Consider the following 13,045-nt stretch of genomic DNA (forward strand, 5'->3'; position numbering starts at 1 on the left):
GCATTATAAGGCACATAGAATAGACGCTGCAGGGGAGGCTGGAGTTACGTTATGCATCCACTAGGTGGAGCTGCATTAAAAGGGAATGTCAACAAAACAGTCCGACTCCGGTCGGCGAGGAGAGCCTTCTGCGACTGGGCCGGGGCGTGGCGGGACGATGGTCACCCTTCTCCGTTCGCGCACAGCATGTTTGTGGAGAACGTGGTGCTAAAGGACCTGCAGACAACCTGATTATCAGGTCGGTAGGTAGATAGATAGGTCAGTCAAACTTTATTAATAGATTACAAACCAGCGTTCTGACAACTATCCCAGCATGCACAGCGCGCTTCTTCTTCAACGGGCGAAAATGAAGTCGGTGGCTGCTTGCCGTAGTTGCTAGACCTGTTGTGGCTCAATATTGGTCCATATTTAAGGTGCACCGGGTTATAAGGCGCACTGTCGGCTTTTGAGGAAATTGAAGGTTGTTAGGTTCGCCTTAGAGTGCGGAAAATACGGTATATTCTAACTTATTGAATATACCTTATGATGTTATTTTAAAGTACTTTTAACTGTTTTAGTAAACAGATTATTTTCTGTAAGTAATGGTTTTACATAGTGAACATTTAGGATTTGAAAATACATGTTTCTTTCAGTTAACTGAGTTAACTTTTTTTATGAACAAAAGTTAGCTTTTTTTTTTAGGTTTTTACCTGTATGTTCTTTTTTTTAAATAGAGTCTTTCACGAATTACATCAGCTTTAGCAGTACTAATCAAGTACACCATACTTAGGGAGACTTTTTATTGAATACATTTTTCCTCTCATTTGAGAAAATATTAGATTTTTTTTTTGCTTCGTTTCTTGAATCTGACACATAAAATAAAGTCAGTTCCTTAGGGAAAAGGGACGGATTCACCCTGATATTAGTAAGGTGTCATCAACAAAGTGTTCAATAATAGTTTGATGACAATATTGAAAAAGAAAATAGTTAAAAATATTTGTTTTTCAGGTTTTCCTGCTGCGTTCCTTTCTCCTCCAGTCTCCTCGCCCATTTCCTTTTGTCTAACTTTTTTTTTTCTTTTTTTAAATGAAACACTGCACACTATGTCAAGCTGCGCCAAGCTGCCAGCTAATCGCTCTTAAAGGAATCACCTTGTTAGTGTAAAAATACTATTTTATGCCAGTCAAGCTGCATTATGTTTGACATTTTCATGGCTTTACCGAAAAAGATTGGAACAAATTATGTGTTTGCGTGACAGGCTGCAACAAAGTGCCTAAAGATATAATTTAAGATGGCTTTCCGTGAGTCATTTGTTATGTGCAGACAAAACGACGGGTTCATCTATCCATCCAAATACTTATTTGTTTGTATAAAGTAGAGGTTTCTTACAAGTGGTTACATTTTTTTAAAAATCCTGTATCAGTTATTGAAATGTAGCAACACAACAATAAAGCCGTTCACAAGACCTTCAGAAAACTTGGACATCTCATGCTAAGTGGCTCTAAAAGGCAGGCTCATCTCCTTGGGAGCTGCATGTAGCAACACACTCTACATGTACCTATACATGTGACTCAATAGCATCAAACAAATGGAGAACTACACATCGTACTTGACCGTGTGATGCTCTGAGGGATGTGAAACATTTTCTCCCTTGGAGCGCTGCCTTTCTGCTAGTTTCTAGAGCAGCTTTTGAAAGGGCAGCCGGCTTCTTGTAAGAGGGGGATTATTGCTGCTGGCGGCCCCTCACTCACTAGCGCTGACCTCTCCTCTGAGAGTCTGAGCGCCGTGTTCGGCAGAGAGGAGCTCTGAAGATCTCGGGTAAAGGCACATTTCGTGACAAAAAGGGAGACGGACTGTGCGGTTCGTTGTGTGCTTCAATTAAGAGCGGCAGAATTAGCGCTAAAACACGTCAGGAAATGCTGGTAAAAGCAGCTGGTGGAACAGTGGGGATGTGGTGTGTTCAATGTTCTCGCAAATGATTCTACATTCAGTGTACAGATGAGCTAGCTTCACTTGTCTAAAGTTAACACCTCTACCTAATCAGTAAAATAAAATTAAATGGCTCAAATTGGAGTTACAAAAACAAATTGGTTTAATGGAAATATGACAACTTTGAAACAGCAATAAAAAAAAAAACTGAATAAAGGCGGAAAGATGAGGTTTTTCACCACTATTGAAATGTGTATATTTTGCAAAACTACAATGTAAAACTACAACTTTTTATGTGAGCAAACGTTTTCATAATTTAATTGTGTTTCTTATTTAACTGAAACAACCCAATTGCAAAATATGTTTCTTTTCCAACATTAGCAGAATATGGACAAAGTTTTGTGCACATTTGTAACAGAAACGCAGCTACTGTCATGTCTGCGAATAAAGAGTTGTGTCTGAGCCAATGAGGAAATTTGGTTAAACTTTGCCTTCTTTTTTTTATATTATAGAAGAGTATAACACAGTTAAGACAAAATGCCTGCAACCTGTGGGATGTGTAAGTTTTTATTCTAATGGCTGACAAAAACCATTATGTCATGTTCTATTGGTCACATTACATAAAAAAATAAATGTAAAGTAAACTAACTTAAATTTAGGTCTTTAATATATTGAAATGAAGACTGGAAAGAAATCATCTAGATCTAGAATAATCTAGAATCTAGAACTACATGGATAATTTAGATCTAAATGATCTAAATTAAACCCTCATCCCACCCTCATCTATGGTCATGAGCTTTGGGTCATGACCGAAAGAACGAGATCATGGGTACAAGCGGCCGAAATGGGCTTCCTCCGCAGGGTAGCTGGGCTCTCCCTTAGAGATGGGGTGAGAAGCTCGGTCATCCGGGAGGGACTCAGATTAGAGCCGCTGCTCCTCCACGCCGAGAGGAGCCAGTTGAGGTGGCTCGGGCATCTGGTAAGGATGCCTCCTGGACGCCTCCCTGGTGAGGTGTTCCGGGCACGTCCCACCGGGAGGAGGCCTCGGGGAAGACCCAGGACACGCTGGAGGGATTACGTCTCTCGGCTGGCCTGGGAACGCCTTGGGATTCCCCCGGAGGAGCTGGAAGAAGTGGCTGGGGAGAGGGAAGTCTGGGCCTCCCTTCTGAAGCTGCTGCCCCCGCGACCCGACCCCGGATAAGCGGAAGAAAATGGATGGATGGATGGATGGATGATCTAAATTATCCATGTAAAGAAGGGCTGTCAGAGATTCCCCTATGTGTTTTCAAACATGAACAAATGTTAAAGTTGACAGCATGGGAATCAATAATAGTGCCACTAATATTACTTTATTGAAAAAAAGAGTCTATTTTTAAGATCAATTAACATAAGATCTTCTTTTTTTTGTCTTCGCTATATAAATATATACTCAAATAAAAGTTTGGATTTGTCCACAATTTTCTCTGTATTAATGCTACTGCAATAAAATAATTTATCTTGAAGGCCTTCTGCACATTGTTATCAGCATTTGTACAAACTGATTGACAGAAATTTTGGGTTGAATCATTTGAACAAATACGGACCATAAAAGAACAGAAATGGGCTGAGGGTTCCCTGACAGAGGTAGTTTACAATCACAAGGTTATTATCACCAATTCATTACATCAGATGAGAACCAAAGGCGAGATATTTGCTAAAGTATTTACTGAATTCAGCAATGTGACTTCTAGATTTTTATTAATTTAATGAGTGAAAAATATGGGTAACACTTTATTTGAAGGGCTGTGAATAAGACTGGCATTGCACTGTCATAAACATGACATAACATCTGTCATGAACATGAAATACATGAATATTTATGACTGTTGTCATGAAGTGCCATTTGGTAAGTAATGACACTTTTAATGCAAAGTTGCATTAAAAGTTGCATTAAAAGTGTCAACTTTGCATTATTCCATAAATAATGCCATTTTAATGCAAAACTGCATTAAAGCGTGCATTAAATGTAAATTAAAAGTGTCAACTTACAATAACAATAATAATCCATTCATCCATTTTCTTACACCCTTGTCCCTCAGTTGGGTCGGGAGGATTGCTGGTGCCCATCTCCAGCTAGCGTACCGGGCGAGAGGCGGGGTTCACCCTGGACAGGTCGCCAGTCTGTCGCAGGGCAACACAGAGACACACAGGACACACAACCATGCACACACACACTCACACCTAGGGGCAATTTGGAGAGGCCAATTAACCTGTCATGTTTTTGGACTGTGGGAGGAAACCGGAGTACCTGGAGAGAACCCATGTATGCACAGGGAGAACATGCAAACTCCATGCAGAAAGAAAGGGGCAGGGAATCGAACCCAGAACCTTCTTGCTGCAAGGCAACAGCTCTACCAACTGCGCCACTGTGCAGCCCCAACAATAATAATAATAGTAATAATTTTAATTTATGTACTTTTCATTAACAAAAATCTCAAAGTGCTACCCAGACGTAATTACAGAGCACAACGTCAAAGCACAATGTTGAAAATCAATGATAAAATATGACTGCAACTTTGAATTAAATGTGTCATTATTTACCAAAAGACTCCTTCATGTTCATAACAGGTGTAATGCCATGTCAGTCTTATGTACATGCCTTCAAATAAGGTGTTACCAAAACATTTGTTACTCTGTGATTTGGCTGCCTGTTTTGCATCACTCAAGTATTGTCAGATGTTGACAGTAGAAGTGAGGTCAGTGTGTGAACCAACTTTAGCTGTCCAACAAAAATAGAATTCAGCACAGAAACAATAAAAAAAGACTGAAGCAGTTTGACTCTGAACATTGACTCAGCTGCTATGCTGTTGTAAATTATGGATCTGAAAATAATCGCCTTCTTTGATCCATCAGAAAGTACTATTCTTAAAGAATAAAAGAAAATTGTGTGTGAAATTGCACCATTATCGTGTTACACGGCAGTGCCGCCAACACCGGCCTGTTTATGCGCGGCTGGTTCGCTGCTGTCGGGGTGACGCCGGGCTGCTTTCATCCAGCCCCAGCCGAGGCCATTTTGGGAATACGAGAGGTGGGGATGCACCACTAACTGTTGCCGTGGCAGCCAACGGGGACACCCGACATATGGAATTAGCTGGCCCGGCTCCTCCTCCCCCCTCCATCCGACACCTTTCGTCTGCTCTCCGTCCGTCATGTGCACGCATGCGTGTTCACACACCAACAACCGAGGCACAGAAAAAAAAAACAGGATACATAGCCAATGCGCTGTGCGACGCGGACACATGCACTGTCACACGTAGGATCAGACGCGGACCAGACCCAGACTCCCCTCAGGACGGCAAACATCACTTCGTGGGACATCAGACGACGTGTTGCGTTGCCATGGAATGCTCCTGACCCGTGACGGCTATGTTTGCTGTCAACATCTTGTCTCTCCACATCATCCGCTTACGAATGCAGACCTCAGAGGGAGCCTTTTGAGGAAAACTACACAACCGGCCCCGGATCCGACAAACGTTAGGGAGCGAGGCCGTCTATTAGCATAAGTGTGTGTATGAAAATGATAACGTACCACTGTCTTCTTTTGTCTTGTTTCTTTTAAGTGGGCAAGCCTCATCCTCTGCTTGCCCTATGGGACCATTTATTCTGCTCAAGCTGAGACAAGAAAAAAATATGCTCATGTAACTTTCTGTACGTGCAAAACATTGTGGCAGGCCTCACAATGACATGGTATCCCAATGAGACTGCCTGATGCAGGCCATGACAGCCCCTTCAGGGAAGGAGATTAAACAGGAAGCTGCATGTCCTTGTTTTTTAAGGGATTAGACAAATTTGAAACCTGCTATGCCAAAACTGAACTCCTGGTTGAAGACACCTTTCACGATAACCTCTTAAATCGGGTTCTACTGAAACGGGCACGGCATTCTAGTAACACTGCATGCAGAAAACAAAACTGGCCCAGCCTGTGGGTATTGAGTATTGTTTTTCTCATTTAGAGAATTGCAATTTGGATCGTACAAATTTATTTTCACGTCGCAAAAGTGTTTACAAAGTACAACCCGTCGTTACAGGGGATTAGCAAGATCTCGAGGCACAAGATGCAACAATGGCATTTAAGTCAACTCTGTCTTAACTCTACCCAGTTGTGACCAACGTGTGATTTGTTTTGGTAAGTCGAAGCCTTTATCACGAGTCTCAGATATGAATGTTTGAGACTTTTACTTAGAAGTAAGTAAGGAAGTGGATCTTTCTAGGTTCTTTTTGTGTTACCAGCGAAAAAAAAAGACTTCTCTTAGGGCTAGTGGGTAACATTTGGTTTTAAAACCATAAAATTACTGAGCTTTGGGTACTCAGCCAGTGAGTATACTGCAGCTGGCCAGCCTTCCAGTTGATTTTTCCAACTCATAGGTCAGAATTTACGAGTTCTGACTACAAATGGAACCTAGCATATTTCACAGTTTTTCAATTAGCGTTGATGACACGAGAGGCAACTGGCCAGGGTTTCCACATAAAACCCTAAGAGCCACATCCTGGGAGTTGATCCACTCCTTCCTTCTTAGTTCTGTTTTATAAAGAAAATAAAGCTATTAAGTTATTACAACATGTTACTCTTCAGCTAAACAGTATGAAATAGGAGGATGAATGTATGTTTGATCAAACAGTGATGCTTGTGTAGTACTCGGTTAAAATAAAGTATTAAACTGTGGGCTAAGCAATACTGATGTCAAGTGGAGGAAAACGATCCTTGATAGGTCAGTAAGGATGCTTGTGTTTTTCTACTCGTTGCATTTCATTTCCTTTCATTTCATTCTCTGGTAATTTGTTTACTTTGTACCTAATTTCCCCTAAGAGTGTCAAAGAACTAAAGAGCGTTGACTATTTTTTGAATAGTGCAAATAAGTTTATTGATCAATTAGGCCGGGCCCCTTGTGGGTTTCAGTGCATCTCAGACGGGAGTGTGAGGTTACATGACTAGAGCAGAAGTCTGAGACAGGGTTGCCAGTTGCTGGTCGTTTTGCCACACCACAGGTTGCGTCCCTGATCTCTGAAGACTAGAACAGAGATTTTGGTAGGTATACAGAGGTGATGCTCAGTTTAAATGTTTTGGTTGGTGCCATTAGTTGAGGTCTGCATTTTAGGGTGTTTTCACACCCAATAGTCAGGAAACTGGGTCGGTTGGAGACCAAAATTGTGACATTTGTTACATTTTCAGCTGGTGTGTCAAATAAACCAAACCGTTTGAAGAACCGGTTCTCTCCCTCACCAGTGGTCGTTGCGCTAAGAACCACTGAAGGAAACGACATGATAGTCCACTTCATGCTTTTGGAGAGTTTTCTATCCGCTTGGCGTTCACATTTGCATTCGAAGCGTGCCAGAGTTCACTTCAACCCAACTGAAGCCTAAGTTTTAAAGGGGACCAGAGTTCACTTTCTTGCTCCACATCAGAGTTCGATTGTGCAATCACACCTCCCCAAAAATGAACCGGACTTCCTATGCAAACGAACTAGCATTTTATTAAAATAGACTAAACAAAGCTGGCATCAATGCAACTGCAATCATTTCCCACCCCCGCCGACCTAAACAGTTTTACACCACCTACTACTCAGCCGTGACTTGCAACAACTGGTAAAGACTGCTGAGCTCTAAGAAAAGTGTGTTGCAGACAAACGGTTAGAAGGAAAATGTTGGGGTAATCTTAAGAGAGAAGCTTATTGAAATGGGAGTTTAGACATTGCCGAAGGTGTCATCCTCTAATTTGCCTGAGGATTCGGTAACTCGGTGCTTACTCTTTGATGTGTCTTTGAACTACGAACAGCAAAAAAAGATGTTAAGGTAGTGAAGGCTGTAGGAGAAGGTGCTGGCATTGGAACGTCAGCGAGGGCGAGCCAAATTAGATAAAGCTTTCGCTTTTCAAAACTGAAGTAGGAATCTGAAAGAGTTGCATTATGACTTTACAAAGTGAGAAGTCAACATTAATGAAAGAAGGTAAATTGTCAGAGTTAGTGTGATGTGGCGTCTCACCGTGACTCCTCTGACATTATGATTGGTTTACACATATTGCTTGAATTTAGAAGAAAAACGTTGGTACATTTTCATTTTATTCTGTTTTTTTTTGTGAGTTGTGGTTGGTCATGTTCAGGACACTTTCCTACACATGAAGTGACTGTCCGGGTTACGCCAAATGTGCAAAACTGAAGGCAAACGAACTTAAATATAGTGTAGAAGGTTGTTTTGGAACCCACATGCTACATGCGTAATCCTCTAAGTTGATCTTTGAACAAATCACAAAAGCACCAATCATTTAAAAAATGTGGCATTGTTTTGCAACTTTTCTCTTACTATGAGACTGATGCATGTCACGCTCATTTGCTGTATTGGAATTTGTGTGGTTTGGCGATTTTGTTCTGAAAAGACAAAGCAGAAGCTTAACATGGAGGATTCTGTTATTTCAGGTTGAGATTCACAAAACCTTAAAGATTGTAAGAACAAAATGACTTTTCAGTTTTTTTGCATTAGAAATAACTCAGAATATTATGGATTAGTTGAACCTAATTGCCAAAACCCAGTGGTTACGTTCACGTCCGCTAATCGGCTAGTGCACTAACAGTGGAGCTAATTTTACGTTTAGCGCTTTTGCCAACTTTGAAAACATTTAGCGCACTTTGCTTCCCATAAACCAATTCTCCTGAATAATTTTGAAAGCGCTAATTTACTTAGCTGTTTTTTAAACTTTCAGCTGAATACAATTTGACATCTAGGTTGAAGATTTTGGTTATTAACCCTTTAAAATTCTTCAAGTAGCCGCACATTTATATTTATGCTCTTATTTTGAAGTGGGTGAAGACTGTTTACGCAGCTGTTCCTTCTCCTCTCCTCATGCTAGCCCTTTTCTCGCCATAGGAAGACAGTAGAAGATAGTAGAAAACTAGATATAAACAGCATTAAGGAACATGTAAATTATAACATCAAAATTAAGTCAGTGCTCGGGTGTGACAGTATTTCAAGGGCAGACATAATTTAACTTGAAGCTAGCGCTTTAGCACTAGCTTCTGCGACCATGTTGGTGTAGCGCTTTAATGTTAGCAGAACGAACGTTTATGGTTAATGCTTTAGGGTTAGCGCAGTGCCTACTACTGAATAAACCCCCAAATTGAGATGGGTTAAAATCTCTTCCTCTTCTGCCCAAACAGAAGGCGTTATCTTTGCCCCGTTTGCTGACTTTCTCATCACACCCTTTTCTGTGCACCTCATTTGTCAAAGTTTCCACCTCTGCCCCTCCCTCCATCATACCTCCTCTCTTTTCTACACTTTTGTCTTTGTTTTTTTTTTTTTTTTACACCCTACCCTCCTCTAAGCATTGCTCCCTTAAAGTGCAACTAATCTGCTTTTACCAGGATGCTACTGAGCCAGAAAGTGAAGACCAAGAGTTTTTTAGATTGAAGTCTCCACTCAAAAAAAAAAAAAATGGTTTGAGCGAATCTGGCTAATGTAGATGAATCCAAGCTCATCCGTTTTCCTCTTGCCATCCTCATAACCTTCTCAAACTTCATTTAAGCTCCAAACCCCACCGGGTGGGCGAACCCAGAACTCATCAGATAAACTAACAAACAAAAACAAAACAGCCGTCACATGTTGATCAGCGGTAGGAAAAGGAAAGAAGCGTTTGATGAGGACAACAACAACGCGGCGGCAGCGGTGGTAGCGTGGAGGGCGGAAGGAATTGGGGGGTAAAAAAAAAAGAAAAAGAAGAATAATACATTATGTTCTGTGCATTCATGTTTCTTGATGAAACAAAACCTCGATCCGGATGATGACATGGAAGTTGTCGGTGTTAACAGGCTGCTCTGCTGTTCTCCTATAAGCGGCAGAGTGCTATCTTTGGAGCGCGCTCGGCGGTGAAAAGGGCTGCATTTCCATCATAATAACAAGTGAAAAGAGTGAACTGTCACAAGGCGCTTCCTCCTCTGGCTGTGATGCATGCCCCTCAGTCTGGCCTCACTGTGCTGATGGATGAGCGGCAGAACGCGCTTCTCTCAATGCCAAAACTGGGCCCCCCTTCTGTCCCCCCCTCCACACAATACGGGATCACTGCTGTGGCGACGAATGTCACAGTCTTTTCGCTCCGTACCTCATGTCAACAAGAGGAAATATCACGACCGCATTAGCAGCCCCTCTCCCCGTGTGTTCGAACAATGCCGTTACAAGGGAAGCACTTTTAGATAATGGAGATGAAAGGTGATATTGATGGGGTTGGGACAGGAGGAAGGGAGGTGGGATCCTCATTTCGTATTCAGGTTGCTTAGTTTCTACATCATCATTAATGCAGGCTGAGAGTCCAGCTTACCCCCGGTGTTTACCCATATGCAAAACACATGTTGGAAACAGAAATAAGAGGCGCTTTCCTTTGAACAACCACGTACAGCAGGAGGGAGGGAGACGCACGTTGGAGAGAGAAATTCACTCTGAGCTTCTGAATCACCAGAAATAGGCTGGAAATTCAGGCAGAAATAGAAAAGCGTGATTATGCTTTAACGACTGGTGGGGGAATTAGCACACTGCCAGCAGTGACTCACAGGGTGTTTGGTCTCATTTAAATGTCATATGTTGGAATAACGTTGAGCTTCTCTATACACGGAAGCCAAAGCAGGATTTGGAAACGTCACTTCATACTTTCACGGGATGAAAAGTTTCTCTTCCTTCAATTTTTTTTTTTTTTGGCTTCCCTGCCTGGGATATTAGCATTCAGCTGACCTCCATTCAAGTCCTGGCTCCAGAGTGCCAGCGGCTACAATGGTAGACTAACTGCACAGAGCTGATGCTCTTAGATGGAAGATTACTTGCCTCAGGAAGGCTGTTTGGTTCTTCCTGCCTTTTGGACCAGAACCTGACTTAATCTGTTTGAATAAAACAGGCGTTCTCTGAGGGTCGCAAAGAAAACAAAAAACAAAACTTGAAATAAAATAAAGCCAATTCAAAACTACCTTTGAATAAAACAAGGTAGAGGAGGTAAGAGCTACTTTCTCTCTCCAATGTGTTCTTCCAAATTGATCAGTAAAGTTCATTACCCTGATGTTCTAGCTTACGTTAACCCCAGAGCGGGGGAACGGGGCCTACCTGAGGGGAAACGTTCGATGACGGGCTGGTTGTCCACCTGCAGCGTGGCGTTGCCGCCACTGCGTGTGAATCGCACCACATGGTATTTGCCGTCGCTCACCATCACCGCGCTCTCCTCGATGGTGATGTCGTCTGTTCCCACGTTGAAGATCACGCCGACCTTTCCCCGTTCCTACAAACGGAGAGCAAAGACAACTTTTGTTAGAAGACACTCAAGACAAATCGGAATTTTGCTCTCAGTTGGTTAGTCCTAAACATAGGTCCCCCTCCTTCCTATTGGGTGACTATGGCTCAGGCAATGCAACGCAAGGTCCCCAGTTCGTCTCTTGTTGTATGAACATCTTCAGCTGTCAAGCTGTGAGATTTAAACAAAGATAAGGAAACTGAACACATTTCCAGGTTTACACACTAAAGCAACTGACTGAGATCCAGATCATGAACAGTTTCTATGCCACTCAACGAGTCAGGCCAAGTTGTTCGGACCTCTTACATGTTACCATAGCACTAAGGTCTCCAAACCTGGTCCTACAGATCTACTGTCCTTTAGGTTTCAGATCCCCGCTGCAACCCACCTGAATTAATTGGTTGAATTATCTCTTCAGGATACAATCAGGCTAAAAGGCCTCATAATGAGATGGGTAGGAGCAGGGATGCATCTAAAACCTGCAAGAGTTGGAGACCCTTGCTATAGGAAAGAGGTCCAGTGGCAGAGCCACAACTCACAGGACAGACAATACATCCCTTACTAAGGAGAGCGATATCTCACTCTCTTGGACTTGTTGCCTTCGATATTGATTGAAAATGTACTTAGTCAATGGATGAATGGATGACTTTTAGGATATCACGATTTATTTTTTATTTTTTTACTGGCCCATTAAGGTTTCCCTGACAACAGTTACAACCTGTGTTCTGGTTTGAACCATAACAATAAGGCATTTTCTTTTGTTGAGAAAAAAAAAAATCTTGTTAGCTTCTACATAGTTTGAAGCTAACTATGGACAGTTATCAGATGAGAGTCAGAGAATTCTATTTGCTGTGTTGACACAAACACATGCATAGAAATTAACAGAGAAAGCAGAATTGTTTTTTTTTTGTAAAAAAAATAAAATAAAAAAAAACATTCAGCGTGTGCAGAAATACAGGAATGTTCATTTAGCAGCAGCGTGCAGAGAATAGACATGTACAGGAATTTCACAGTCAACCATGAAACAAAGAACAGCAGCAGGTGCTATTCAAACTTGTCAGACTACGACATTCATGAACAAATCAAAAAACGCCAAAGCTTGCAGGAATCAAATGTTTGGGTGACAAATCAAGACTGAACCCAGTTTAGACGCCAACAGTTCACCATCCGTGATCATTAGGTTGATCTTTTTGCATTTAACATGGACTTTAGTTCACTTGCAAAATTAAAAAAATAAAACTTAGTAGTATCTTCTGCTTAAAAACAAAATTCAGAAGAAATGTTCACAAAGGATATTTATATAAATAGCAATGAGGAGGGTACCAAATAATCAGATCTGAGGAACTCGACAAAAGAAAAAAGACCCAAATTGAGAAACAGCTCACACCACTTACATGTGCCATATTTTAACATTCAACACCCAAACAAATCTCCCTCCTAAATGATAATTTCTTTAACATTCACTGGATAACAGGGTTTTAGAAGAAAAAAAACATGTTAGTTAGTAAAACTCATTGGCAGATAGAAGTGGATTTAAAATATTGATGGATAACTGACACCAGCTACCAGGCGTTGACAAAAGACTGCATTCAAGTTATACGTTGTAGCTGAACAACTTAATTATACACAAGATAGATTTGCTTTTTCGTTGTCCAGGGCCGAAACTCAAAAGATACTGTCCAGTAGGTTCCTGCAGCGAGGCAGAATGCCCTCATGTTCCGCAGACCAATGTCTCTGTGAGCATCAGATCTCACACACATCAGCCTGGTAAAAAGAGACAGTACTTACCGAGGACTCAGGCACCTTTAGTATTCATCTTCCGGCCAACCCCCCCTCACCCCC

General features: G+C 41.7%; 1 protein-coding gene across 1 annotated transcript in view; it reads right to left on the bottom strand.

The window, feature by feature from the left end:
* LOC103480181 (neurexin-2-beta-like) overlaps nucleotides 1–11,209 on the bottom strand; it is a 74,556-nt gene extending 63,347 nt beyond the window's left edge. Inside the window, exon 1 of the mRNA XM_017310469.1 lies at nucleotides 11,020–11,209. Coding sequence (XP_017165958.1) covers nucleotides 11,020–11,122 — 103 coding nt within the window. The 5' untranslated portion in view covers nucleotides 11,123–11,209. The remainder of the gene's footprint in view (nucleotides 1–11,019) is intronic.
* Between the last annotated feature and the right edge of the window lie 1,836 nt (nucleotides 11,210–13,045).

The sequence above is a fragment of the Poecilia reticulata genome, linkage group LG18 (genome assembly GCF_000633615.1).
Source record: "Poecilia reticulata strain Guanapo linkage group LG18, Guppy_female_1.0+MT, whole genome shotgun sequence".
NCBI lineage: Eukaryota > Metazoa > Chordata > Actinopteri > Cyprinodontiformes > Poeciliidae > Poecilia > Poecilia reticulata.